The sequence below is a fragment of the Periplaneta americana genome, chromosome 9 (assembly GCF_040183065.1).
Source record: "Periplaneta americana isolate PAMFEO1 chromosome 9, P.americana_PAMFEO1_priV1, whole genome shotgun sequence".
In the NCBI taxonomy this organism is placed as follows: domain Eukaryota; kingdom Metazoa; phylum Arthropoda; class Insecta; order Blattodea; family Blattidae; genus Periplaneta; species Periplaneta americana.
In genome coordinates, this window is record NC_091125.1 from 95347540 (window position 1) to 95372334 (window position 24795).

Below are 24795 nucleotides of genomic sequence, written 5' to 3' on the forward strand. Positions count from 1 at the left end.
ATGAATCAAATAAAGTTTGAGAGCTGGAATGTACAGTATCATAGCATGAATTAAATATAATTTATTACATGATCACAGTGTACGAAACAATGAGAAAAAGAAAAGAGACAAAAGATAAGTATAGAGACAGAAATATTGGTGTGAATTCCAGTAAGAGAAGGTTAAGGGTAGTTTGATGTTCGAGCTGTTCACGGTAATGAAGCAAAACTTCGTTGTTCGTTCACTGTTCAGAGCAACGTACAAATCATCAGCAAATGGTCAGAGAACATTAATGTTTTCTGATTATTCGCAGTAATAGCAGACGAAGATATTGTGACAGCCATGTCGAGACTCGATCACGCGTCCCACAGAGGGCAGGGCGCACGCGAGAAGACGGACGTAAGGGGAACATCTGCATGCCGAGAGGGCAAGGGGAGGTGCACTGTGGCGCAACGTAAGGGGAACGATGGCACGCTGGGCCGCGGCAGAGAGGGGGGGGAAGTAAAGCAGTTGCAACTGAGGGGAGAAATCCAGAGAAGTCGAGAGGTGCCATCTTCTCGGCATCTGTAGAAATTTCGAGCATCGTACTTTCTCGAAACTATGGTCTAGTGATAAATAGGAGACGCAAGTGAGCTGACAGCAGTCGTTGCTAATTTTTGGACAGCAAGCCAATCAGTCTTGGATAGCAGTGAAGCCAGCTTCGAGACCGGAGTTCGACTTGAGTGTGTCCGCAGCTGTGGGAGCGTCCTGGCCAGTGGACTGTCGCCGGAAGTCCTGAGTTCGAGTGCAGTGGACCGCAGTTGGGGGACCTGAGTTCGAAGTTCAGTGGACTGTCTCTGAAGGTCTTGGGTTCAAGATATTGTGAACTTGAGTGACTGAGCTAGAAGAATTAACCAAGGCAAACGAACTGTGAACTGAGAACTGACAGTTTGTGTTGTAAATAGTGCTTTGTGAACATTAGTTGAGATTAGGAGTACATTGTTGTTCGCAATAGTCCAAGTGAATTGTCATTGTCGTCTGTGGAGTGCAATAATGAATACTGTGTTGCAGTGTGTAGTGGAAATCCCATTGTTGATGGGTGTTTAAATTAAATTGTAGAAAGTGATAATTGTTGTGAGAATAAAATTACATTATTGTTTTGTATTAAAGTTACAATATAATTACAGCAAGTGTAGCCGTTGTTGCTATTATAGGCACTTTAACAAAATGAAAGTTAAAAAACGAAATGCGATGGTGGCAGACGCCACTCTACGAAAGTCGCAATAGATATAGAGGCACTGACTTGCTTCATGATTTACGTCGAATTGAATTGGGACAGTTTCACAATTTTTGTCGCATTTCAGAAACAGACTTCGAAATATTACCGTGCAAAATAGGGCCATAAAATTTCCTACTCCCTATATACATCAATAAGTTTGATAACATCTTCTTCAGTCCACTCCAGTTTCGACATCCTGTTGGTGAAATTAAACTAACTGCTGTATTCTGCTACAAACTGCAAACACGTGGCAAACCCCGTCCACAACGAATATCAACTTCCTTTGATGTACTGACAAGTGACGGATCACTACCGAAGGCAAACAAAATGATCGTCATCCACACGTTCTGATTTCAATCAGCGAATGCATTCATTTGCCGTTTTTTCGTTTGCTACGTATGTATGCACCTTCAGAGGGATTGCCATTGTTAATTTCATTTATCAGGCAGCAATATTTACTAACCTGATGCAATAGGATGTTCACTGTTCACCTCTGCCGTGCCAATAATAGCTAGAAGTTTCGCAAAGGAGCAGAACTTCTCATCCACAAAGATGTTAATGCGGGATACCATGGGAACGCCATGTGTTATTGTACCAGTCTTATCAAATACTATTGCTTTCACCTGAAAGAAGGAAGAAATAAAACATCATGAAATAATGATTTTATTTTATGTACCGGTACACTATTAGCCAAACAACTAAAACACTCGTTTTTCAAACTAATTCAAATCCTACCGAGACCAAGTGAAATATAAAAGGAACATTGATGACATTTGTGAAGGTTTTCTAACAGGGCTTCTATTTCAAATGTCGTCATTTTCTTTCTCTACAAATGAAGTCATTTATTATTACTGACACCAGAGATAACAAAAAACAATGTAACAAAATAATGAAACTGAACAACATTTATTTTTTTCGTATGTTTTTGTAGTACTTGGGTCTTTTATTTTACTCTAATTAGACGAATTTGCTTGTTAATTTTTTGCACTTAAGAAACAAAAGAAAGCAGTTTACAAACTATTTAAGTACCGGTACCATACAGAGAGAGCCAAAAGTCACGATCGAATATCTTATACTGTATGCTGTGTTATAAAATAATGAAAGGCGAAAATCAATTTAAAATTTTACTAACTTCAAAAGATACATTAATTAACGACAATTTGACATACTCATATCACTGTAGACCCAGTCACCTAACTTGTCTGTGTTGACTGTCATTTATTGCACATAGTAGAATTTGCCACCATGTCTAATTGTTCCTAAGATACGGTGGTGAATGGTGAATGTCTCCTTTTGAATCTTCGACAGCATTGAAAAAAGTATGAAAAGTAAGTACAGTGATAATATAATTGGTAACTCGCCTTTCATATGACTTTGGGCTCTTCCTGTTCAATGTTTCAATCATCTAATGAATGGTCATTTTAAATCTAAGCCATCAAAACAACAGTAAAGCCTGACTTAATCACTCAACTTTTCCATACAAAGTCTAATAACAATTCAATTATCATTCCTGTAGGGAGTAGTGCAGAATTTTTTAATAAATAAGACTAGAGTTCGGATGTTGTAAGATAAGAGCTGAAAGTAGTTGCACAGTGCTGAATGAGACAGAAATAATTTTTGTGTTGTTGCCACTTGGCTGTTACATGTTGTCGAGATAGGTAGCCTACCTCAAGACTTACGACGGTTTTTCTGCGTTAACTAAAGTAATAAGTCTAAAAATATTTTCTCTGTAATCTATCAATAACTCAGTACGAATCGTAATAAGTATGTTGAAAAATTATTTGCAGAATTCGAAGACCAATTTCATAAGCCACAGCAGTGTGCTCCTGGCACTTGTCAATGTTGTTAGCAGACGAGCAAGTGAGACAAGTGGAGCTCTGCAATTTGTTCTGAAAGAACTGATGACCCGAAACACAATTTCATGCAGTTTTTGTTTAAAAATCCTGACGTTTATATTTTCCATTTCCACAACTATATTGGACAATAGGAATGTAAGTACTGATGTCCGTATCTGTCAGCCAACAGAAGGCAACTGCTTTCTTACAACTCTAGGTATATACCTTGTGTGCGTTCTCCAAAGGCTCTGCCCCTTTTATAAGTATTCCATTCAAGGCCCCCACCCCTGTTCCCACCATTACAGCGGTAGGCGTGGCTAGACCAAGTGCACAGGGACAGGCAATTGCAAGCACACTCAGTGCACAGCGGAAAGCATACTGGAAGACAATCTCCTCACGGTTGAATCCAATCTTTTCTTCCTCCTGTAAGAACAAGCCAAGGTAAAAAAAAGAAGATACACACTGCACGCACACGCACCTGCATCGCACGCACGCATGCACACACAGTAATGATATCACCAATATCATCTATGTTAGTGATCCTCTACTGGGGGGGCCATGGCAACCTAGGGGGCCGAAGAGCAGATAATGGGGGGGGGGGGCTGCCGAGAAAATTATAATAATAATAATAATAATAATAATAATAATACATTTTAAAAGTATAAAAATTTAAACATGAGACTATTTTGTGTTAAATAAAAATATAATTAAATTGTTTTCTTTTTAAATTGATAACCAAATTTTACATTACTATGTTCTATATTTTACTCTACACCTTAGGCCAAGGGGACGCACTAAATGAATGTGAGGAAAAAGGGGGCCTCCTCATCAAAATCACTGCAAATCTATCATCATTCTCATATCAGTCACTACAACTACCACTTATATCTTTATTTATGTAAAATAACTACTGCCATTTACAAAATATATCAACACCATCACTTACACAAACATATCACTACCATTGCAAGTACAACCAACTTAATGATACTGCCATCATCATCATCCTCCTCCTCATTGTTATTGTCAGCATCATCACCACCACCACCACCATATACACTAGTGGAAAAAGAAAAATGAACACCTCTACAGACGTAGAATCACCATATTCGCATGGGGCACTGATAGAGGGCAGTAAATGCAATGATTAAAAGTGTTGTGCTGTGAAATGAGTAGAAATCAAGTACTAAGTATGAAAACTCTGAGCCCATATCAACTGTAGTTGACGCGGAGTTGTGTTTAGTGATGAGAGCAGATTTTGCCTTGGTGCCAGTGATGGTCGTTTGCGAGTGTGGTGTCGACCAGAAGAGTGACAAAGACCAGACATTTACAGCAGCACATCCAGCACCAACTCCTGGCATCAAGGTCTGGAGAGTAATAGCCTATAATGACCGTATACCTCTGGTGTTAGTTGAGGGAACACTGAGCAGTGCACGATACATCTAGAACATCATCCTGCTTATTTTGTTGCCGTTCCTATGTCCTATGTCTTTCACCAGGACAGTGCCCATGGACACACTTCTCGTATTACCCAACATGCTCTCTAAGGTGTTTCGTCACCTCCTCTGGCCAGCACGATCACCAGATCCCCCACTGAAAATATGTGGGACATGATGGGACGGCATCTGGCCTGGTCTGTAATACCAGCAACAAATCTCCACCAATTATAACAGCAGGTGGAATTAGCGTGGAACATTATTCCCCAAGATGATATCCGGCACCTCCATGATCGTCTCTACGCACGACTGCATTGTAGCTAAAGGAGGCTACACAAAATACTGAAGTTGTTTCTCAAGATAATCTGTAGTCTCTATCCATAAGTGTATGAGCCTGTGATCATGATCATTTACAGTGTACAACCTATATAATTATTCAGTAATACTTACTTCATGTGGGACCATTGTTTCCAGGTGTTCATTTTTCATTTTCCACTAGTGTATAAAGGCAACAATTACAGCATGACAAAACTTACAGATATTGGCAAGTGTGATAAATCCACATAGCCACTGATGGTCCAACCTATGAGAGTTACACTGGACACGAAGATGACAAAAGGAACAAAATATCCAGCAATTTTATCAGCAAGTTGCTGAATGGGGGCCTTGGATGTCTGAGCCTCCTCCACCAGTCGAACGATCTGTGCCAGTGTTGTTGCCTCCCCAGTGTGTGTGGCAGTCATCAGCAGCAAACCATTCTGGTTGATAGAGCCTCCAATAACAACCGATCCTAAAATAAAAATAATAAAAAATTACAAAATATCTCTATAGCTACTGGACAGGGAGTTCTATGTATTCACAAACAATTTTGAGGAGTATTTGTATTTAAACATTATTTATTGTATATTTCACTTAACACAACAAAAAGGCATTCGCATCAAATGAGGTGAAAATCAATGTTTATCGTATCACAGTCCATGAAAAAAAGTCAGATTCACTTCCCGTACGTTCATGCTTCTAATAGCATCTACTGTATGGGTTTCATTGATGAACTTGGAAGTATGTGAAGATCAAGAGTTGTCATGGCTCCATTATAATTAAATGCATTTTAGATTTTTGATTTTAATGACTGGGAATTATGAAGGTCAACAATATTGTCATGGCTCACCTTATTTTTATTAAAGATTTGATTTCATAGACTGGAAATCAAATAATATAAATTATTGTATGGCCAGCCATAATTTAGGCTTCAATATATTTTATTTAACATAACCTAAGTGTCCACCAATTTACTTTTACATTCCTCAACAACATAAAAAATTATTATTTTAAATTATTTCCGTAATAATTCTATGCAAACATCGGATATTCATAGATTCATCCTTTATAAACGGTGAGACAAAGAGGGAAAGAGTGAAAGATTATTGGTATGTTTAATCAATTGGAATTTACTGAACTACTAGTAATAAAAAGTAGGCATCTTATTAAATGAATACATAGATATCTCACCTTTTCTCTTTGCTACAGGCATTGACTCTCCTGTTATAAGCGATTCATCACACATAGAATGTCCATATATAACTTTTCCATCTACAGGTACTTTTGCTCCAGGAACCACCTGCCAATAAACATTTTCGAATATATAGTATCACAAATAATGGAATTACGAAATTTTGCAACGTTATTGCATTTTTCAAAATTGTGAATAAATGCAGGTATCTGAAACAAAGTGATGAAATGGGAATTTGAGTGGTATACCGTAAAGTGGGGTGACTTTGAACGCTGAGGTGACTTTGAACAGTAATTTAGCTCCTTTCTAAATTAAATGCTGTAGCCAATTGCGAAAAAACTATTTAAGTTGTCAATAAATTAGTTCAGTTTTTTCGCAATAGGGTACAGCATTTAATTTAGAAGGGCGCTAAATTACTGTTCAAAGTCACCTCGGCGTTCAAAGTCACCCCGCTTTACGGTACCTAGATGAGATTTGTCAGAATAGTTGCAGGCTATAGGATAAATGATAGGAGAAAAATACAAATAGAAATAAAGAAGTAATTACACACTATTTGTTTTAATACAAAAATACAGGAATATCGAAGCAACTAGAAAAAGCATACAGAAAAAATTTGTATGTAAATAAACAGAATCTCAAACATGGTAAGATCTAAGAAAAACGAGAAGCAGAACACTCATGTAAACACTAAACAGAATAATTTTAACTATTTCCAGGAAATCTAGATAGCAATTTTAAGGTAACTATTGAATGAATACTCGTATATCCACATTAAGAACTAGAACAGGTCAAAATGAAATTAGGCCTTGACAAAGAAAAACACAGATACAAATAATAAGTAAAATCTGTGTACGATATGTTCACAGCATAGCACTGTACCTTCAGGATGTCTCCTCTTTGTACAAGATCCACACTGATTTGCTTCTCTGACTGGATTTCAAAATTAGGACCAACTGTGACCAACATAGCCTCAGTGGCTTTTAGTGAGAGTAGCTTCGACAACGCCTCTGATGTCTTACCCTATAACAAACACAAATATGATCATCATCTAGGATATTCCTAGACTGCTAGTCTGCCAAAGCTGAGATAAGAGCTCGTATGAAACTGAATTCATCATCCTAATTATAGTGTGATAAGTGACTACGATGATTAACACAGTTGAATTCTGATGTGGGCAAAAAAAATCTTTTATTTATTTACAAATGGCTTTTAAGGAACCCGCAGGTTCATTGCTGCCCTCACATAAAACCACCATCGATCCCTATCCTATGCAAGATTAATCCAATCTCTATCATCACATCTCACCTCCCTCAAATTCAATTTAATATTATCCTCCCATCTACGTCGTGGCATCCCCAAAGGTAAAAAAATCTTTTACAAGTCATAAATCTATGACATAGAACACCCCAGTTTTTCTTCCCTTATGAAGGAAGTCATGTTGCTAAGAATATAATGGAAAGTATAATTTTTATTTCAGTTGTCGAATGATTACTAAGGATGCCATAAAATCCGAATTTCACGAGCTCCAAACCTGCTACATGTAACAAAATTTTGATGACAATAAAATCCTTAAAATGGCTTCCTCCATTAGGGAAATAAAATGGATCATCTCAGATATATAGATTTATAGCACATAAAACATGCTGACCCTGATTTAGGAAGAGAAAGACAACAATGTTATGCCATTTCTCGCTCTCGGCAAGATTTATTTCTGCATGTCATCAAACTCACTAAATACATATCACATAATCAAAGAGTATGTAATTAATTCTATCAACAGCTCGTAGTATCGAAAAACTTTAAAAACTAATGAGCCAAAAAACTAACTTAATTTCTTTTATTCAGATGCAATGAATTTAAATTGTTTAACGACAAGATAACTTTAACACATTTAGTTATTTCCAGTATATAATGTTTAATCAGACGTAACATCTGTACAAAATAAATGAAGCTACTTTATATGACTTGATGATGAAATCAGAACCTTCCAATTGGTCACCAGAATGATAATGATTGTGTTATTCAATCTCTCTTAGAAGTAATTTCAGCAAACAGGTAAGTCCTGAAGAAGGTTCACGTGACAATTCTACAGTTTAGAAATAGATAACTCAATTGTTAAAATGTAAGGTCACGGGTTCGATTCCCGTTGGGTTCATAGATTTTTCATTGATGTAATCCTTCTGGCCACACTATGGTCCTATGGTCCTGGGGTGTAGCCTCCAACAGAAAGGAGTACCAGGGCATTTCCTTGGAGGCAAAGGCGATGGGCATGTAGAACTGACATCCTTTCTGTCATTAAATTCCGATTGCCTGTAAAGGTGAGAGTCTTAACCTCTCGCCATCCTCTGGGCCATTTTGGCGTGTTATGAAGTTGACTTTTTTTTTTTTTTATAATCTTACATGTTTGGCCATATTTTATGATCTTCTGATTTTGGCGTTGACAGTACTTTAAGCTATCTCTTACATTTTTATGATAATATCTTTTCAGTTTCTGGCATTATCTTGATAACATGTTTGATCATCTTTTATTTATCTTTTGTTTCTGGTATTGTCTTGACAATATATTGGTAATATTTTGTACTCTTTTGTTTCTGGCATTACTTATGTCTAGTTAACTCTTGTTTTCATTTGAGGTATTACCTTGGCGACGTGTTCCAGCCAGCGTCCAAGAGATATGAATACGAGAAGCATGGGTGGTGTATCGAAGAATGTCTGTGGACTAGTGCTCTGTTTCATGAGGATGGCAGCCAGCAGCACACCAAATGAGTAGATGTACGAGATGGTCGTAGTCATGGAAATCAACACATCCATGTTGGTGGTGTGGTGCCGCAGTGCACGCCATGCCTGCACGTAGAAGTGCCAACCTCCAAAGAACTGCCCAAACAAAAAACTAACATGTAATCTGTGCAGAAAGCAAAGTTCTTAAAGTAACTTGTAATCTGATGTAAAAGTACAGGTAGGTTTCCTGTGAAAGTTTAATAGTCCTATATTTGTATATGAGGTTCTCGCCATCCTTATTGAATAATCAAGACTACTTTCTATAAGTAGTCAACATGTAGATACCTATTATTAGAGAAAAATTTGTTTCGGCACCGGGAATCGAACCCAGGACCTCTCAGCTATGCGCACTGAGCGCTCTTTCCATCTGAGCTATGCCGAGACCCGATTCACGGTGCCAACCGAACTCACCTCTTTTGTATCATCAATGGCCTACTACCTGAATTTTAGACGAACAAGCCATGTATGCAGAAGCACATATTTAAATGATTTATGGCCATTTTCGACAACAGTTTATTGAATACTGTTAACATTGATATAATCATGGCCATATTTTTGTTATTGTTGTAATTCAAATCCTGACAAGTCAATTGGAATTTTGTAGTGGACAAAGATGATGCTGGGGACAAGATTTTGATTTTGCCTGAGTACTTCCACATCCTTTACCAGCATTCTACAGTTTACTCATCAATCATAATCATCGTCGTCATTCTTGTGTAATGTAGATTTACATCAGAGAGTGCACCATGATTATGAGAATAAAAATACTCACCACTTGGAGGAGAAATTTCACGTACTTTATCATGCAGTCACGGCCTTTAATCAATCTGAAATTTGCAATAAGTAATTTCCTTGGCACGCTAGCGCTTATATTTAAATGGCAGAATATATTTTTCCATTTCCTTTTTAGAGAAATCTCGCTGTTATGTTCTTAATGATTTAATTCGTGCACTGATTTAATGAATCTTTACAAATACATACACATATATACATAGAATCAGATGTGTACACATGTTGCGTGCACCTGTCTATAGTGTTAAGAAATGAGAACTGGCCACTGAAAAAAAGAAGACCTAATTAATAAATACATTAAAGGGTTTAATTACTTCAAAAGTGCTATACCACCGGATAAATTGTAATAATTAATTGTAAAATAGTTTTAGAACTATGCCACCATCTTGTATAATATCTGGTACACCATAACCATATTTTATTTGTAAAGTAAATTGTAAAATGGATATTATAATGCATATAGTATTACTCCACATTAAATGGAGCATGCTGAAAATAAAAATAATTAAAAAAACACGCATGCAAGCATACAAAAATAACAGCTCTCTACCACAATATTTAAAGCATTTTTTTTTACTAAATACGTCCTGCAACCCTTCAAAATCAATTTAATTTTCGAAGATTTCTGATCCCAGACATAAACTATTTGTATTGTACCTGGACGGGTGTGGAGAATATAAAAAGGATGAGGTTCTCCCACGACAACCCTGGAATGATGCAGCACATATCGGAGTGAGACATATGGCCCAGTGACATTTTCATCATGAAGTACATCATTGCGATCATGCATGGCACACCAAACACCAGCGATACCAAGAATGCAGTGCGCCACTTTCTGATGTCTTCTCTGAAAAACAGATTACAGGTGCATTACCATTCACAGACAAGCATGAAATGGACAGTTACTTTTGTATGTGGTGATATGAAAAGTTATCTTTTTTTTTTTTTATGTGGCAAAATAAAAAGTTCCTTCATTCATATACGGTACATAGTGAAAGTAAAGTTTTCCCTTTATCATATAGTGATATTTACTCGTAAGTTTCCCTTGCTACTGTGGTTTAATTAAAAGCTGTCTTTTTTCATTTGGTAAAATAAAATGTACTTTTTCACTTTGTTGACAACAATAAGTGCTGCTCTTCTGAGGTCGTCAGTGCTATTCGTAATGCAAACGACCAATTCGTTCCTTGTGTTTACTTCTTTTTTTGTACACTTCGCCTTTCACCCACCCCTAAAGACAAAATCGACATGAGTAAGGTCTGGGCACGTGACCAATGCGGCCAATCCATCATTTAGGGAATGTGAGCTTCAGATTATGTGCACCTGTAAAATGTAAGGAGCTCTGTCATGCTGGAAAAGCATGCCCATTCTCGTAGCCTAGGGAATTAATATCAGCTGCTTTTCTACGCCCATTACGAAGAGTGCCGCCCTCAGATGAATTCAGAAGAATGATATGTACACTTAGCGGCAAAAAGAATGGGCCGACTCTTGGTCGATAGAAATGCTACGTTCTATCATGCGGTTCACTCGTGTAAACGTAACCCAGTGCAAGGCATTGCTATGGTGTCTCTTCATTGAAAGTCATTCGTCCATAATGTAATAAACCTTACGAGCAGTGTGTGGCCCAGTGGTAAGAAATCTGACATCCATGCCAGAGGTTGTGAGTTCACCTCTTGGTACGGTAAAATTATTTTTTATTATTTTAACTTTTACTTAATTTATTAGTTTAAATGTGAAATGGCATTTGTTAACAAACTTCGTTATGCCTGCCTTGTAAAAATATTATTGCCCATCATCTGTGGGCTTTTAATAGGTGAGACCTGGCCTGTATAAACAAAAATACTTGTTTCACATCCTAAAAAACGGACGCATATCAAACACAAATAAATAATTAAATTAACAAAAACAAACAATTTGTTAATATATTAACAAAACAAGGCTGTGGTGGGGACTAGCATCTCGTCCACAAGATTATGAAACAGGTCTAAATTCTTGGCCATCTTCTCCCTTGCATCTAGAACTCTGTCCCACAATTCCTCAGGTGTCCGAACGGGTGGTTGTTCTGCCCAATTAGAGCGTAGGATCCTTTTGACTGTAGCCCACAAATTTTGAAACGGATTCATATCTGGTGTATTTGGAGACCAGTCGACTGGGTCGACATCACGCCTCCTCATAAACCATCTTTGAATCCGGTTGGCGGTGTGTATCGGATGATTATCCTGCGGGCGGAAGGGATCATTACATTTGCCAAAATGTGTTTGTACACTTCTGCTGTAAACAGACCGTGGATGCGTTCCAGAAGTCCTGCCCCATCATATGACATCCACCCCCAACACGCGACCCTCACGCGAAGCGTATCGGTGGTCATTCATACAATAAACTAGGGCAGTACTATCATTGCTATTGAAGACAATTACCTCGTCGGAGAAAATGACATTTCTCCAATCAAAGTCCTGTCGTAGAGTAGCATACACAGAATGTTACTGGAGACAATTACCTGGTCGGAGGAAATGACATTTCTCCAATCGAAGTCCTGTCGGAACCAGGGCAATGAGTTATTGTTTCTGTGCCATCTTCAAGCGTAATGACGAGACAGAACGTTATATTAACAGAAAGCAGTATTGCTTGAAAGAGAGAGGGAGGTTTATTCTTTATTAGAGTTTGGGCATATTCTAAGATATATGGCCACATAATTATAGCTTTGCGAGACACATATGATGGCAAATTTGTAATAAAAAAAAAAGAAGATTGGGGGAGATTCGAACCTTGAGCTACTAGTACTAACGTGTTCAATATACCAATGCCGTAACAACTTACGCTACTGCAACTGTTTATATCAGTTCGGCATAATACATGGTTTTCCTGTTCATATTCGCTCCGGTCGATTTTGTATTTATCAATTTTATTATTATTTCACTCTTCAAGGGCCCTGATGTATCTAGAATCAACCCGCCATTCGATTTAACTACATATTTTAGCCTCTTAAACAAAATACAGCAAATTTAAATGGTTTAATTATGTGTTACCTAGTGAACTATGGCGTTGACGAGACGAGCATGCGCAATGTATGTCTCTGGAACTTAGAAATTGTCGGCCGGCCCATTCTTTTTTGCCGCTGAGTGTACTATTCCTCTATAAAAAGTCAAAAGTACGTAGACATTTTTCATATCATTTATAAGAGTAATTATGAGTAGCATTTAAGTAACTGTATCCCCACCCCCACTGAAAATAGGACAGATGTTTATATGAACGTTTTTTACTCAGAACAGTCTATATATCTATGATTAAGGTTCTGGCTGATATATACATCTATTATCAGGCAGTACATCTCATTTGATGATATGTGTCAGAGGAAGAACAATTGTTTGTATGCATCTGAAGTCTGATTAGTGGAATATGTAGCTAATCAGCGATGTATACAAAGGAGGGGGAAAGGAACTAGCCACCCTATCCTATTACCTCCTGGCCTAGTTGCTTTATAAGTGATGTCATGTTGGTATCACTTGTTGAGATTCAGACCTGTCTTCGGACAGTTGACTAAACAACAAACAACAGTCTATACTACAACTCCCTAAAATGTTTCTGATTCTCTTATTAATCACCCTGTATTCACTTATACAAATATGTGTAAAATTACATAAACTGTATGCTATAAAAATGAAGTCAAAAGTCTTATTTTTAAAAGTATAAGGAATATATTCCATATGTAATTCAATTGAAAATGATTACCAAGTAAAGGGTGAAAGAAGAGAGAGGTTCTCGATCCTTTCGATACTTTCATTATTTGGGAGTATCAATAATAATAATAATCAGTACTTTTGGGAAAAAGACTCGATATTTTCTAGTTTTTAGGGGGGTTCACTTTTTTTTGTCTTTTACTTCTTTATTTCCGTTTCAGCAATGAATTAGACTTCCATGATATCAAATTTTATGGAATCATGTGGTATATCCAACTTTATTATGCATTTTACAGAGATGTGTTGTTTTTTTACACTATCCAAAAACATTTTTCTATTGATTAGAACACATTTGGACAAGTTAAAAGAATAATTAAGTGCTCTCAGCTCTCTATGTCATGTTGAACTGATTCCTTGTCATTCGAAAATTATCTTGTGTTCAAACATTATTTATAAATTTGTGGTGGATAAAGACTATGTTTGGTCTTTTTGCGGAGTAATCCCATTCCTCCTATCAGCATTCCACCATTGCTCCATTAATCAACATCATCATCATTATCATCATATAATACTATATAGTTCACCTCCTATGGTACACTGAGGACAACATCTATGGTGACAAAAGGAATTACAGCTTTGTGCATTGCTCATAGACAGTGATGCTTGGGTAAATGACGCAAAGTTTCTGGTATCAAGAAACTGTGGTATCGACCATCCTATCTCTCATAAAAATATTAGTTGCTCTTACCTGTGATCGAGGTACCCCCTGGACTCCTTTTCCTTGTTGTTGAGTAGGGATGCATGAAAGCCCAGCCTCTGGATTGCCTCCACGATGTCCCTAGGGCCTGTCAGCTCTGAATCATACCGGAATTTGCCTCGTTGTGTTGTCAGAGCTACGGATGCGGAGTTTATTCCCTTGAGTTTCTTCACTGATGTTTCGATCTTGTTCACACATGACGAACATGTCATGCCGGTAATCTGATTTATGTAAAAAAAAAAAAAAAAGAAGGGCGATTTTATTTCATACAAAAAAATATTCATGGGAGTTGTTCACACTGCAATTTTCATTTTCACAACTAGTATTTGTGAAAATTATAATCTTAAAGTAGTTTACTATTTGTAACAAAATCCGATAGTAACACGAAACTGCACTGATTGACCGATCGATCAACTGACTCATTCACTCTTCTCCCGTATATCTTTCATCCTTCGCTCCCTCTCTTAATACATTTATCTATTTCATTTTATTTTCCTTTCTGTTTCTTCTCTCCACTTTCCTCTCTTCAGCAGTCACTTAGGCAATAGGATTAAAATAAAGAAATACGTAAATATATAAATAAAATAAATAGTTGCATGAATTAATTAACGAATAAGTAATAATAATAATAATAATAATAATTTATTTATTCTGGCGAAGTTAAGGCCATCAGGCCTTCTCTTCCATTTAGCCAGAAACAAAAGAAGCTCATACAATTTTACTAATATTTAAAAAAACGCTAATAAAAAATTTATACAGTCATAACAAGCAGAAGTTGAGTAAATTAATGCAAACATATTAAATAATAATTACAAAATAATATAAGGCTCGAAGTTACATTCAATGTAAATAAATAATGTAAGTAAATAAATGTAAATAAAATAAATAAATTGCTTATTCACCATAACACTTGAACTAAACTAACCACCCAACCAATGAAACTTTATTCATTCACCCATCTACAACACAGTTCACGAATTAATAATTAAATCCAATCGATTGATCCATCATTCCACTTACGCAACTGTAAAATTCACCAAGCAGTTATTACACTTAAATTCATTGCTTCTTTTTCATCTTTATCGTAATGTTCTACTTTAAACGAGTAAGTTCTCTGACCAATCTGTTTCTCTTTTGTGGGGATTATGAAACATTGTCGGCCTGGTTGGCACAGTTGGTATAGTGCTGGCCTTCTATGCCCGAGGTTGCGGGTTCGATCCCGAGCCAGTCGATGGCATTTAAGTATGCTTAAGGGCGACAGGCTTATGCCAGTAGATTTACTGGTATGTAAAAGAACTCCTGCAGGACAAAATTCCGGCACACCGGCGACGCTGATATAACCTCGAAAGTTGTGAACGTCGTTAAATAAAATAAAACATAACATTAACATTAACATTACGAAACATTAGGAAGCATTCACCTGTAACAAGACTCCCTGGTTAAATGGTCAGTATGACAATAGGTCATTGAGAAAGCCAACAAAAGGCAAGGGACATACACCCATTTCCTCAGGAGGGAGGTAAATCTCCACTTCTCTGCTAAGGCTGAAATCCTGATCTTACTTCATACTTAACAAGAAATATAATGTCATTCAAAAGTTACTTCAAATTTTAAAGCGTTATAAATACAAGATGCGGCAAAGGAGTTGGACGGTTTTCAAATGGAAATAACACAGTGGTTATGTATATCAGAACAAATTTATTAATGCCGAAAAATCTGGCTATGTGTGCCATTTGGATATTTCTACATACATTAGGCTGTCTTGAAAATTACGTACCTCAAATATTGTCCATCCCTTTCCATGCACTCTTCAAGTCCTTCCCTGAAGTTACGTGTCGCTCTTTCCAACATTTCACCACCAATGTTGGCGATTTCCTGGACAGTGGCAATCTTCAGGTCATCGATTGTTCGGGGCCTGTTTACGTATACTTTTGACTTCAGGTAACCCCACAGAAAGTAGTCGCAGATGATAAGATCAAGCGAATGGAAGGCCAGGAAATATCGCTGTGCTGAGAAATTATGTGCCCTGTGACGCAGAATGGTATGGAATTTTCTGCCTTATGAGCTGTGGCATCATCTTGCTGAAACCATACCATCTGTCTAAATCCCACGAAGACGCCTACGCAGTTGTGTTTGAAGAAATATAGTCAGCATTTCGATATAACGTTCACAATTCACTGTCACAGTGTTCCCGTTCTCCTCAAGAAAATAGGGCATATGATACAGAATCTAGACACGGCACACCAAACTGCAACCTTTGCACTGTGAAATGGCCGCTTGTGTAGTTCTTTAGGATTTTCGGGCGGCCAGTATCCAAAGTTTTTCTTATTTACATAACCATTCAAATGCAAATGTGCTTCGTCACTCATGAACACAACCATTTCGTCTGCCAAAATGTTGAACACTATATCCGCCAATGTCTTAAGTTAGGCATAATTGCTGAACAGTCATGAGTTTATAAGGATGAAACCTGAGATCTAAATGTAAGATTCGTCGCACAGAACGATCTGCAAGTTGCAGCGCTGTAGTCTGCCATCTAGCTGATTGATGTGGACTCCTCATAAATGCCTCTCTTACTCGCTCAATGTTTTCTGACATTCGTACACTTCGAACATGACTTGGTGGTTTCTTATTGGAAGCTGATGATGTTAATCGAAAGTTTTTTACCCATCTCAATACGGTATTAAGACTAGGAACAGCTCCGTGGCGGCCAACATTAAAATGGAGACAAAAGACATGCTGTGCTTTCACAAATGAATTCTTGAAAAATGTCTCGACAATAAAAGCATGATGCTCCGCACTCCATGATTACACAAAATGGCACCAGAAATGCTGATAAACGATAGTCGATCCATATCCATAACCCCCATGTTGTTTGTACATGGTGTAGTAGTAAGAACAGTGTTTGTTGAACAAGAGAACAGTGGATATATTCCCAATGTTTTGTAAAAACCTAATCCCATTGTTTGGCCAACACAATGATTTTTTTTACCTCAAATATTATATTTTTAACACTTTTTAATGTCTGAAGTGACTTCTGAATGACCTTATACTACCACTTAAGTCACAAGAGAGATCTTGTCCGTTCGTTGTATAATAATTTTATTGTTTACCCTGACTTCAATCTCCCCTTCGCCTGTGCCTGGCTCTTGGATCAAGGTGGCAGGAAAGCCTAGGTCCGTTATTGATTTCTCAATGTCGACAGGCTGGATAAGGTTGGGGTCATACTTGACTTCTGCCTTTGCGGCTAGCAGTGCAACTAAAATGCCACTCACACCTGTAACAATAATAAAAACCAATAACGAATTGGTAAGTGACAAGACTAATCTTGCCCTTGATAAATGAAGCATCGGCTGGAACAACGTTATAAGTTACATTTGGCAAAATTTACAGGAGCTGAAAAAAATGTGTACACATACAACGTTGTTCCAGGGTAGCAAACTTTTGGGTGGACAAATCCCACGTATTGCATTGATGGAGAGTTGCAAGCCAAGGAGTATAGCAAGGTAACATGACATACACACGGAAACATGCCGAATGAAAATTTTGCAACTTACGTTGTTTCAGCCGACGCTTCAAATGTCAATACCTAGTGAGAAGAGCTCTCCTGATAGACAGTTTTGTTGTTGCTGTTATCATTTTCACTTTCATTACACATCTTTTCTCAGTTCACACATATGAAAAACCAAACAAAATTCAGATCTATGTGATTCATCTATTGCAACATTCGTTCAAGTACACAATAACAGCCGTAAATTTATGTATATGAGGAGATTTATCATTCTTAGAGACTCTTCAAAATTTAAGACAAAGAAAAATAAGATGAATTCGATGATGGCAATTGTGATGGCCGTCTTCTTCTTTTCAGATTATATTTTTTAATAATTTCATAGCCTCTTTCTTATGTTTCAGTCTGTATGTTTTATCTTTTTTTATAATAAGTGAGGTACTTTATCTAAAACTGGGACTACTTCAATTCTTATATTATTTCTCCATTCAATTTATGGTCTGTCCAACAGCATACTGCTATGCTTTACTGCATTTTTCTTCTTTAATTCTTGACAACTCCATTTCGTTTTGATTATGCCATATAAAGGAGTTTGAATATGTACGACAATGTATAATTCTGTTTAGTAAACGGCAGAAGAAGGTTCAAAAGTAATTTATTTCATCTAAGACAATGCAAATCCGCATCGAAGAAGACACTATATGAAATCAGCATCCTCTGGCTTAAAACCCCAACAGCAACAAAAAAGGGGAAGAGGTACCATTTATGTAGTAGGTTTTGGGTTAGATGCTTGAATGCTACCACTGCATCATAGCACACGTGATCAACTGATATTAAATTTCACACATTGATACACAACATGAACATTTAGAGTGTCTTACACTGGAATGGTATTAGTGTATATATTTGCACAAATTCTCAGAAAACTCAGCCTTAAATACAAATATGTATGTAGGGCAGATATGCTCATGGTGGGCATACTACTAATGTACTAAAACATTACCGTACCTGATTAATACAGGACAATTTATTGTAGAATTTAAGAACAAGGAAAGTATTAGTTACTGAAGTACAAATTAAAAGTAAAATAATTATCTAGATATGAAATTACGGAAGATTGAAGTATTTTATGTTACAATAAGAGAACTATTTACAAAGAGAACAGAACAAGTACCGGCACTACATTAAAAGTGATTCAAGATTCCCAATTTAAATCTGTGCTTCAGTGGCTGGCCATGATAATATCTTTGAAAAGTATTGGAATGCAAGAGGTCAAATGACTTTATTGTCAAACGCCTGGCATTAGAAAACAACAACAACAACAGATTCCCAATGAGAGGAATGGGTTCTGTCCTTAAAAACTGGCGAATGTGCCAACTGCCTGGTATGTGGACACTCTATATAGTAAAAAAAATAAAACGTTGAGCAACATTACAACACCAGGCATGCTCAAACATATAATACTGTTGGAGACGAGTGTATGCAATTAACAGAAAATTTAAAGCAATCCGTCATCAATGAGGTAAGCTGTTTTAGAAAAGTAAATTATTATTTCAGGCATTTCCCTGCTTATTGTAAAACACAGAAAACAAAACATATAAGAAAATACATAAAGAAAAATCATAATAGCATTTCGATGTGGAGATAATGTAAATATTTTGTAAAAAGAAATCTCTAATTTGAAAAGACAAATTCAAATAAAGTAATTAAATATTATTGCCATAAACATAAAAGGAAATGCATAAAGCAAAACATTTTGTTCTTTAGATAATGTAAATATATATACACAACTTTTTAAAGGTATAAAATATTCTTGTCAATCCCATTAGGACAGTGGTTCTCAATCTTTTATGAGTCATGGACTCGTTCGAAAATCTGGTGAAAGCTATAGACCTCTCCCTAGAAGAAATGTAAAAAAAAGTGAGAAACAATTTTAGATATGCTTCTGCTTTTACAGTGAAATAATATAGCGAATATATATGTGATTATCACAGATCTCCTAAAGCCAATCCAAGGACTTCCAAGGGGTCCGTGGATCCCAGGTTAAGAACCACTACACTAGGAGACTAGCGAATGCGTGACTGCCAATGAACTCCTCTTGCCTCATGTTAAGAGCAACGCCTGCCTAACCCAGGGCACACTCGATTCCTGCCCTCCCGACCACTAATGTTCTAGGGATACAACTAAACCAAATGATCTCAAAAAGTATAAAACAACATTACCATTAACAACAATAAAAAAACATTGATTAATTATACTGTAACGAACCATGAATTGACTAGCCACCAGAATCATCAATAAACATAACCAAAAACTTAATATAACTAAACTAAATAGTACAGCCAACTTCGGTAATAATCAATGTAATATTATGCACTGATCTAAAACCAAATGAGGTAATCAGCTCTTGTTCTCGCAATTGAGAGCATGACTTGAATAGTGAACCCAGAGAAACTTGTCATAATTTATAAAAATTGGAAAAATAAGTTTAAGAGTGTAATTAAGTTCAGGTAAGACTATAGCAACTTCTAGGACACATGTATGTAAATTTGTACTGTGGTATGCTGTGCCATCACGAAATATATATTAAAAACAGTAACCTTTCTCCTCTCACACTAACAGAATTGATTTTAATATGGCGATAGTCGCCTATTGCTTATTGACTACACCAGTGGTCATCAGCATTCGCTGAAATGGGTAAAGGGTAAGTGGAGCCATCCTGTGTGCCCCGTTGTGCAGCAGAAAAAGGTAGAGAGCATACCCGCCAGCAGCAACGAGTGCTCTATAGTGCAATGTGTTCTCTGCGGGTAAGAGACTTTAGCTTCAGGGTGCTCTGAGCTGATGACCGCTGGACTACACCATTCAAAATATCGGTATTTTTCAATTTTCCTTTTTCAACGCCATCCTCAACTTTTCTCATGAATAGTCTGATTAAAAATATCTAGAAACGTATGCAACTGGACTTGCATTAATATCGGGACAAAATAGCGACTCACAGAAATCGGACTGTAACAAGAATTGGGACATTTGGGAAGAAAGAAAGACAGAGGGTAGGAGTGGAGAAAAGAGGAAGAGGGAAGATAGGGAAAGCAGGAATAAGAGGGAATGAAACTTAGAGAGGAAAAAAAACACACACACACGCACACACGCACACACATATATATTGGAAAGTCACAGAAATAATTACGAAAAATCATACTGACCATGCAACTTGCGACAGTGTTTCTCGATGGCAGCTACACAAGAAGCGCAGGTCATGCCTTTGATGTGTAGGAAACATTTCTCTAGATAGCTTTCATCTGATGACATGTCTCCAGCACCGGACTTCATCACTGGATTGGCTGTGACGGACTCTCTTGCCACTTTGACACCTATAACAAACACAAAAATATTAGTGGTAGTAAGATAATGGAGTTAAGAATAATAATTATATAGAGTGACCCACAATAAAATTATATCCCTATTTTTATTTCGATGCAGTCCTGTCAGTGATATCAGATCAATAATTTCACTGTTACATTGTAGTCTGTTCTATGCCATTGCATAATTGTTACAAATTATTTATCTCTTGTAGGACTAACCACGAATAACTGAAGATGGCGGGAAGACTATTTGTTTCTGACCATGTTCCAATTGCAGCTAGGATGGAGGTGTGGCAGTCGTCTGTAATGGTGCAGAGATAGTAGAGACGGGAGAAGGAGAGACATGCAACACTAGATGTGAAAACAATTAAGAGACTGCACGCGAATTTGATGTGTATGGGTTTGGTTACTAATATAATAATTATATAATATAAAGATATAAATCAATTTACTTTAAAAATATATGAGCAGCGACTGAAAGCTTGTTTATTCTCAAGAATGTATGCACTATAAACCATGGTGATATGATAATATTACACTACATTAATTTTTAGCATGGTACAAGCCAATTTTACCAATTTTAACAACTTCAAAAGAGAGCAGAAGAAAATCAAGCCACTGATCAACAGACCGACCGACCGACCAACCGACCGACCCATCAATCAATCAATCAATCAATCAATCAATCAATCAATCAATCAATCAATCAATCAGTCAATCATCTCATTTTGTCTGGAAAGTCTTTTGTTTGTCATTCTTTTAAATGACCATACAAAATTAACTGATATTTCTCTGTACAATATTCAGACCATTTGTTACAGCCATAAATTTACGTATTCCTCTAATTTTGCACTCTTTCTTGATTTCGACGTACTGGTAAGCATCTGGGAAAATTCATTTCAAAGTGTAAAGCTGATTAAAATTTTCTCTTTGTCAGGTCTGATTTTTTTCTTATAATAATTTGGTCCTTTGATTTTAACGAACCTTAAAATTTAGTTATTTAATAACTACTAACCAAAATCTAAGATAATTAATCAAAATGAAATAATATCACGAAACTCTGTCGTCAGTCGCATTCATGTGATACTTCAGTCATAGTTTCTCTTTCCATCACTTTCAAAGAAGTGGATTTGTGAAGCTCTAATGCCAAAGCCATGAAAATCAATTAAAACAAAATGATGATTGTACAAAATTAACTGATATGCAGTTGTTAAGGACTGTTTTCCTGTATCACACACGCCTCAACACTAGAAGAAGAGATCAAGCTGAATGTTCCCAAATGGGCTTTGTAAACAAAGTCGGCATGTTATGTAGGATTAAGTTTGCAATATAATATATATTATCTTGTGTAATCCATTCCTTTATACTGTGCTTCAATATTATAATGAATAGTAGTAGCTTTGCATTTACTTAGAATTAAGCTTGCATTGTATTATATATTAAATTATGTTAATTTCTTATGTATGCTGACAATGCCACGAATGCTTGTAATTCCTACAGCAAATAAAAATCAAATCAAGTAATTAATAACAACCAAATAGCGTAAATTCGAAAGTTATAATCTCAAGTAATGTAGATTTTGAAAAATTAATGCGACAGATAACCGAAACATGCAAAAACAGATTTATACGAGTCCTGGCAATAAAAGGGTCGATACATTTAAACAATGCAACAAATGCTACTCAAATTTTGTAAATCAAAAGGAGGAATGATACAATTTTTATTTGGATTGATATCTTCAAATATCGAAAATAAAATGTGGAAGTTTTTTAAACTAAATGACGAATGTAAACAAACAGCAGCAATACAAGAATACATCTACTTTAGGAGAAATCAAGGTTTCTTCCGGACATTGGGCAAGTCTGTCAGAATTATCTTAATTTAATTTTGTAGGAAGAATCTGATCTGAGAATAGTAAGATGAGGAAACACCCATGTTACAAGTTACAAACCATAATATTTGTTTTAAAATGCCAAATATAGGCAGCTCCTCTTAAAAGAATCGAAGGTAATGTCTATGAAAAACTTGTAGTAGACGCTGCAGATGAACTCCTGCAAAGAATCAGAGTGGCCTGTAACATTACTTGAAAGACACAAAGAAAGCTACTGTGGATGCGACAGTCTATGATTCATCATTGCAATGCCTCATCCACGCTGGAGATAGTCATATTGAACATCAATGTTTTTCAGAAGTCCGCTATTATGTGATAAACCTGAATAAAAATGTGAAGTTAAATGAATAAATGATGCTAACAATGTACGTAGTTTTCCATTCCTTCATGAAGATTAATTCTCAACAATTAATTGTTTCTCAAGTACACGAAAGCCATCAATGAAAGAAATTGATATGTCGACTTGTGTAGTAGTAGCAGAAGATAATTTCAGAGGAACAGCAGCATTCATGTTTCGAGACTTAATGACATATTTTACCATGAAAACCATGTTCACTTAGCTAGTACAGTAAGATAAGAATTTTTTTGCCAGGTGCCACATGGGGCATTTAACGGAAATGACAATGCTGCCTTCTGTCAGAAGAGAAATAATTTAGCTGGTAGTGAAGTTATTAATAATTAATTTCATGTAAATTTTGTATAACACAGCGTTTGTAAATAAGACTCTTTCTTAAAGTGTCTAATTTTTTCCATCTTTCCTTAAATTAATAGACAATTTATATTTCTACCCTCTCATTTTGACTTTTGCATGTTACTTTAGTCGTAGGTCTATACATACCGCCATTTTCTTGAACACCACCATCTCCTTTCACGAAGGTATCGAACCCCATTTCACCGATGTATTCAGCAATTTTTGAAGACGTTAAGTCCAATGGAGAAAATGTCACAAGAGCTTCTTTCTTCTCCAGATCAACTTTCACACATTTTACACCTGTTCTCTCTGAAATCTTAGATTCTATGTTCTTAACACAGGAAGTACACGTCATTCCTTCCACATGTATCTTGCATGTGGCATCCTTTGTTGGTGATGACACAGACGCATCGAATCCCATGTCCTCAATGGCTAAGCATATGGACTGTGGATTCGTTGTGGATGGGTTGTAATGGATGTACCCAGCCTTCTCTTCCAGAATTACCTGAAAAAGTTATTATCAACAATTGGACTGACATGCACAAGAGGGCAGTAAAATCAAATAAGATATGAAAATTCTTCATACATCGATAGAAACTTGATAAATTGAGAATTTGCTAAAACCTTTAGAAATAAAAACTGCTAAAAGTGTAAACAATTTAAAATGGAAGAAAAACCTAAATGTTCGAAATTTAGGCTAATTTCTGCTTATTCTTGAAGATGAGCTGTTGCAAAACTTAGAATTGTCACTCAATACCTTCTTTGCCTTGAAAAATATTTACTGCATATGGGATAGAAACTTTATAATCCCCAAGTTGTGTTTTATGTAATGAATCAAAAGAGGAGAGAAATATATCTTTCAGCACTTTGTAAAAATCTAGCATCCAGCGACAATATTTTAAGAAATATTTAGGAGCAAGATAGTTAATGACTTTACTATTAAAGAACAAAACACTGGATATCGATTAACAAAACAACAGATCAACTGACTAACAAAGTACTAAATCAACTGACAAACAATTAACCAATCCACCAACAACTGGCCAAATCAAATTAAACAGTATTTAACATCCTTCTTAAATTAAACAATTCAGAGACGATGAGTTCATGTCTTCTCTTGTATGGTGCTCTAATTCTTGGTGCCAGCACCAACTTCTGGTTGTTTTGTGACTGCTTGGAACATTTGCCTTAGAAATTTCAGTGTTGCACTCCCGAGGAAGATGATGTGATGCAATATTTTTCTGCTGCATTGGTGATAAGCAGAGACCGGAAGTTTAGGCATTATGAATCATTAAAATAGGCAGGCAAAAAGGCATCATAAATA

General features: G+C 36.4%; 1 protein-coding gene across 8 annotated transcripts in view; it reads right to left on the reverse strand.

The window, feature by feature from the left end:
• Window positions 1-24795, reverse strand: part of ATP7 (copper-transporting ATPase 1) — a 248616-nt gene that overhangs the window by 63781 nt on the left and 160040 nt on the right. For all 8 annotated transcript variants that reach the window (XM_069835393.1, XM_069835392.1, XM_069835398.1 and 5 more), the window contains 11 exons: window positions 23619-23976; window positions 20731-20898; window positions 17133-17296; window positions 14011-14240; window positions 10246-10435; window positions 8659-8892; window positions 6898-7038; window positions 6018-6126; window positions 5045-5298; window positions 3298-3495; window positions 1701-1860 (listed from right to left, as the gene is read on the reverse strand). In XM_069835393.1, coding sequence (XP_069691494.1) covers window positions 1701-1860; window positions 3298-3495; window positions 5045-5298; window positions 6018-6126; window positions 6898-7038; window positions 8659-8892; window positions 10246-10435; window positions 14011-14240; window positions 17133-17296; window positions 20731-20898; window positions 23619-23976 — 2206 coding nt within the window. The remainder of the gene's footprint in view (window positions 1-1700; window positions 1861-3297; window positions 3496-5044; window positions 5299-6017; window positions 6127-6897; window positions 7039-8658; window positions 8893-10245; window positions 10436-14010; window positions 14241-17132; window positions 17297-20730; window positions 20899-23618; window positions 23977-24795) is intronic.